Below are 4,874 nucleotides of genomic sequence, written 5' to 3'. Positions count from 1 at the left end.
CACCCTACAGTACATGCCAATCTTACAGGAGTTTCATATTTTTGTAGCATCATATCCCCCCATAAGGCTACTTAAAAACCACCGATTTGGCACCGATATACAACCGTCATAGATCTAGCATTCCATGTTAGTTTCCGATCAATTATCATGCGATGATTGGATTTAAATGGTAAATCAAGTACACCACTTTTGGCTCTTATCCTTTACAGATTTGAGCCCAAATGTTCCCAAAAATCCCCCTAGTGCAAGCAAATGATAGATTGGTCTGAAGAAGTCATCAGATTGCTTGATTATAAGTGATGAAGGTAAACGCATAGCAGTCGGTAAACATCGCTACGTATTTTGTGGATTCTTGAAGAATTGAATGGACTACAATCAGCCATTTCATAAACTGAAAGATCTTTTCTTGTATGAATATAAACTGGAAGCATTTCCTTTTTTCTGAGCAGAAAATAAACTGGAAACATTATTCATTTCGCATTTCTTGATGAACTCTATATTCAACTACATAGTCATTGTTTGATGCTGGAGACTAGGCTTCTCTAAGTACATGCATAACAATCTTATTGGCAATCTTTCCCTAACAGAAGCAAAGAGTTAAACTCTTCTCATCAAAGGTCTTCTCGGACACCACTAAATAACTCTGAAGCTTCTTAAAATGATAAATAAACAGAAAAATATGTTCCCCATATTGTATTGTTACTCTTTCTTAAACACACTCGCCCCCATAAACAGCAGTCCTGAACAATGCTTGCTCAATCTCTTCAGAGCTTATGAATGCCCTCTGCTCCTTGTCCTAAACAGTCACAAGAGATCCAGATAGATTAAGTAATCACAGAATAGTAACATAAGTTGGGACTCTAATTTACAGAAAAATATCTAATGCTAGGCATCTTACTTCTGAGCAAGAAGCTTGCATCCCAAAATCACTGAAGCAGCTAGCAACGCACTGTTGGATTTCTAGCCCCAAAGCCTCCAAAGTATACACTGAAGAAAGCAACAAACCCGGCTTCGCCGTGCAGGAAATCTCTATCCTGGTGTCCCCTTCCCTCCTTTCGACATGGAACTGCGCATGCTCTCATGGATCAGATGCAGCTGAGCAAGGGGCTTGTAAACTAAATTGCACGCAAGAGTTACCTTGGGAGAGATTCTTGGCAACATCTCGTTGGGGTTGACACCATGCAAAGTGTCCAGTAGATTCAGCTGATCTTGACCCACTTTAATCTCTTCCTGCAAGCTCTTGATCCTCTCCAAAAGCTCTTTCACATAATCAATGGTGTCTCCAAGGATTGATGTCCTGTCCATCTAGTAACATACACTAGTATCAGCATGCAGCAAAGATCATGTAAATTTAGAAGAACCTAGCAAACAAAGCTGTAGATATGTAACCAAGGAAAGAAGAGAATAAATATCATGGGATAAATAAAACAAGAGTTTCAATGCATCACCTTGCTGATCTTAGGAACAATGGATCTTAGCAGTGAAAGCCGGTCATTAAGCCGCTTCCTTCTCCTCCTTTCTGCCATTAGATTCTTCGATGGCAGGCCATCGACCTTCTTCGGCCGGCTATTCTGTCTCTCCAGACACGAAGATCCTGCGCCACCAAAGACTAAAGGAGTATCCATAGTTTGCATTGGCTCTACCTTCCAGATGCTCTGCTCCTGATACCAAGTGCTGTGGCTTCCTTCGGGGATCACACCAATCTCTTCATTTTCCTGAGTTGAGCAAGAAATGGTGCTATGTGTCGTCATGGTGCATGAGGATTGAAACTCTGGTGCTGCGGACAGGAAGCCACTTCCAAATGGACAGTAGACTTCACTCAGGCAATCGAAGTTGGGCTCGGCCTGCAAGACTAGCTCTTCGAATGGAGCGTAATTCGGTGAGACGACCGGGCTTGCAGTTCCTTGGAAGCAGTCAATTCCCCCTTGGAAGCAGCTGGGTTCAACTGTCTCCCTCCATGGAGCAAAAAGCTCCTGCAGGAGGCTTTGCTCATCGATCTCCATCTTTTCCATTGTCTCTCACCTCAAACGCAAGTAACAAAGGACGGAGGGTGGTATGAAGTTGCACCAACCAAAGGAATAACAAATGAAAGCTATAGGAACAATTATTCCCTGTAATGAATGAAATAATTAATGCGTCAAGGTATGCTAGATGCATTAGAACCTATATAGCCAAAGATGGGAATGAAAACTCCTCTTTCTTTAATCTCTCTCTCTCTCTCCACCTTCCTATGTCAATGATTCCATATCTTTTCTCACTGATATCTGCAATCCTAAAACCATCACATTTAACTCCCATGCCCTGAAAGCTTTGACCCACAGATCTGTGGGAACTCAGAAGGAAGGGGTGGTAGGCTAAGAAATTATTCAATAGCTGTCACGGCCACCTATAGTCCAGTGCTGCTAGGAGGGTGTCTTGGTTGGCTCTGGGACCACCACTCATTCCTCAATGCAAGCTCTTTTGGCCTTGTTCCTTGGGCCACTGTGCCAATGGTTGCAGGGCTCTAAGTCTATCTTTAATTGTTTGTGCTCATTAAATAAAACTATCTGCATTCTCTTCTCTCAGGGTCTCTATCCCTGCAGCCCAGTGAAGCATTTGATTAAACTTGCAAGAAACACAATTCTTCATGGGTGCTGGATGCATGGGCACATGAAATTATTCGCACCTCGTGTCAAATATACTTTACAATATTCCACTGCATATGACTAGGTATTTGGTAGATGAAGATGGATGACAATTTGGCTCATATTTATATTGTAAATGGTATCTTACTGATCTTTCTGGATAGCAAGTTGCATTGTGGTCCTACTCTACAATTCCTGTTAAACAAAAAAAAGATAGAAGCCATATCTTTCCTTATCCCATAATCTGTTCTTCTTTGCAGGCTTTTTGTTTCTTTATTTGCTGTGATCTAAGGCACTTATATCTCAATGCACTAAATTAACCTACTTGTATAACATGATGTGCATCTTCTTCAAATTTTTTTTGATTTAAGCTCAGCATTTTCTTGGAAAGTGGAGGATTTGCTGTGTGAGTTTGACTGAAGGCATGGTAGATGAAGGTAACCTGACAAATGGTCCAACAAATGGTCCAACAATGTTGATGGTCACTGACAGATTTTTGAACTCGCTTGATGATTTCTGTTATGTTAGCCTGTGAACTATGTTCTGGCAGTCTTGCTGGAGCCAGTAAAAGAGCCATATATTTCATGACTACAATTAGTCCATTGTAGTAGAAAGATTTGGGCAAGATTTAGAGTAATATCTCCATTGGAATGAGTGTTGCGGATGCTATTTTACTTGTTGTATCACTATTGATTCTTGCTCCCCCAACTTTCGGTTTGGTAAATAATTCTGGGCCCAAAACAGCCTTCTTAATCTCCATGAAATGTTATAATCAGAACCATGTCATCCACCATGAACTGTTTGTGACTGAGAAAGATTGGTAGGTGGCTGAAATAAATGATTTAAGGATATAAGTTGATGTAAGGCCAAACATCTTTTGCTCTCTTTTTTTTTCTTTTTCAGATTTAAATATCTTATCTAGAACATGTTGAAGGGCTTTATAAGCTGCATGTAATGGTTTATTCTTCTCTTGGCTGCTATAGAAAGCAAATGTATCAGTCATTACCGTTGTGAATGTCAAAGATATTGCGAGTGTTTTGTGATTTAAGGTTGAACCCTTCCTGTCTGCCATATTAGAAAGGAGGAAAAAAAAATTACTTCCATGGAGAAACCTGCATGTAGGATATGGGGATCTCGCAGATACGATATGGGGTGGAATCGATGTGAATCAAGTGGTAATCATATAATTAATCTCCTCAGCACGAAGGGGAGTATAAATTAATAAGAGTGAACCATGTTGAGCTGTCCAAGATTTCGAATGGATTCTTGAGGTACATGTCTGACCTTGCTTCTCAGATCATCATCCTCATCTTGTCTCTTATTCATTTTCTTCATCTATTTCTTAGGTTAATCTATTGAAACAGGTTTAAGATGTAGTGAAGGAAGAGAGATCATGAAGTATTAGGTGGCGATCTCCTGCTTCTCATTCTCAAGTCAAGGATTTATTTATTAGAAATACTTCTAGCTTCAAACTCATTCTACTAGGCTCAAGTTCTTGAGGTCTTTTTAATCAAAAACAAAATTCTAATGACTGCCGCGCAGGATCGCCTGAGTTGAATCTGTTGTGTTGGATGATTTCTGGATTGCAGCAATACTTCATCAAAACACAGGCAAAGGCTGGCATCCTTCTTCTTCTTCTTCTTCTTCTTTATTTGTCTATTTGTTTATTTTATGTGTGGTAGTTGCTATACCCATGCTTTTAGTGGATATGTGAAGCATTAGACTCTTCTTCTTTATTTATCTATTTGTTTATTTTATGCGTGGTAGTAGCTATAACCCATGCTTTTAGTGGATATGTGAAAGCATTAGACTAAAGGAAATATAAATTTAAACAGGCTGGCATAAATGTTAGGCAACTTTGTAAGGAGAGATTCCAAGATTTTGGGCTTAGGATGATTGCAATTACTTGACTTTGCAATACTAGGAATATCATAATCAGAATTTGTGGCAATACCTTGATAGGACCTTCAGAGTAGACTTCTGCCTACCAACAAAATGAGAATTGGAGAAGGAAAGCTAGTCAGTTTTTCATTTCAGGAATTTGACAAGCTAGAAGAAAGAATTGGGTTGACTCCAATAATTTCAATCCGGATAGGGCTGCAAATAGGTTAGTTTGACTTGTGAACCAACCCAGTCCCGACCTAATTAGATCTGATCCAATCTGTATTTGAAAACCCATGGGGTTGATCAGGCAGAAAAATTGGTTCCGATCTAAATTTCATATGAACTATGGATCTTGTATTTTTCAAC

At 39.7% G+C, this 4,874-nt stretch overlaps 1 protein-coding gene across 1 annotated transcript; it reads right to left on the bottom strand.

Moving 5' to 3' along the window:
* Positions 1-453: 453 nt before the first annotated feature.
* Positions 454-3,430, bottom strand: LOC103708684 (transcription factor BHLH3-like). Its single transcript, XM_008793733.6, has 4 exons — positions 1,449-3,430; positions 1,138-1,305; positions 899-1,066; positions 454-796 (listed from the first exon to the last, which is right to left on the bottom strand). The coding sequence occupies exons 1-4, from the start codon at positions 2,010-2,012 to the stop codon at positions 710-712; spliced, it is 987 nt and encodes a 328-aa protein (XP_008791955.5). The 5' UTR covers positions 2,013-3,430; the 3' UTR covers positions 454-709.
* Between the last annotated feature and the right edge of the window lie 1,444 nt (positions 3,431-4,874).

This window comes from Phoenix dactylifera, chromosome 3 (assembly GCF_051530095.1).
Source record: "Phoenix dactylifera cultivar Ajwa chromosome 3, Ajwa_hap1_PhDact_Kaust_v1.1, whole genome shotgun sequence".
Classification (NCBI taxonomy): Eukaryota; Viridiplantae; Streptophyta; class Magnoliopsida; order Arecales; family Arecaceae; genus Phoenix; species Phoenix dactylifera.
This window is presented reverse-complemented; position numbering and strand designations above follow the sequence as displayed.

What these genes read in the sequence shown, in the direction of transcription:
- LOC103708684 (XM_008793733.6), bottom strand. Translation starts at nt 2,012, where the DNA reads ATGGAAAAGATGGAGATCGATGAGCAAAGCCTCCTGCAGGAGCTTTTT. An exon ending in TTGTTCCTAAGATCAGCAAG is followed by an intron (nt 1,306 to 1,448) that starts GTGATGCATTGA and finishes GTATGTTACTAG; the next exon opens with ATGGACAGGACATCAATCCT. An exon ending in TGCCAAGAATCTCTCCCAAG is followed by an intron (nt 1,067 to 1,137) that starts GTAACTCTTGCG and finishes GAGCATGCGCAG; the next exon opens with TTCCATGTCGAAAGGAGGGA.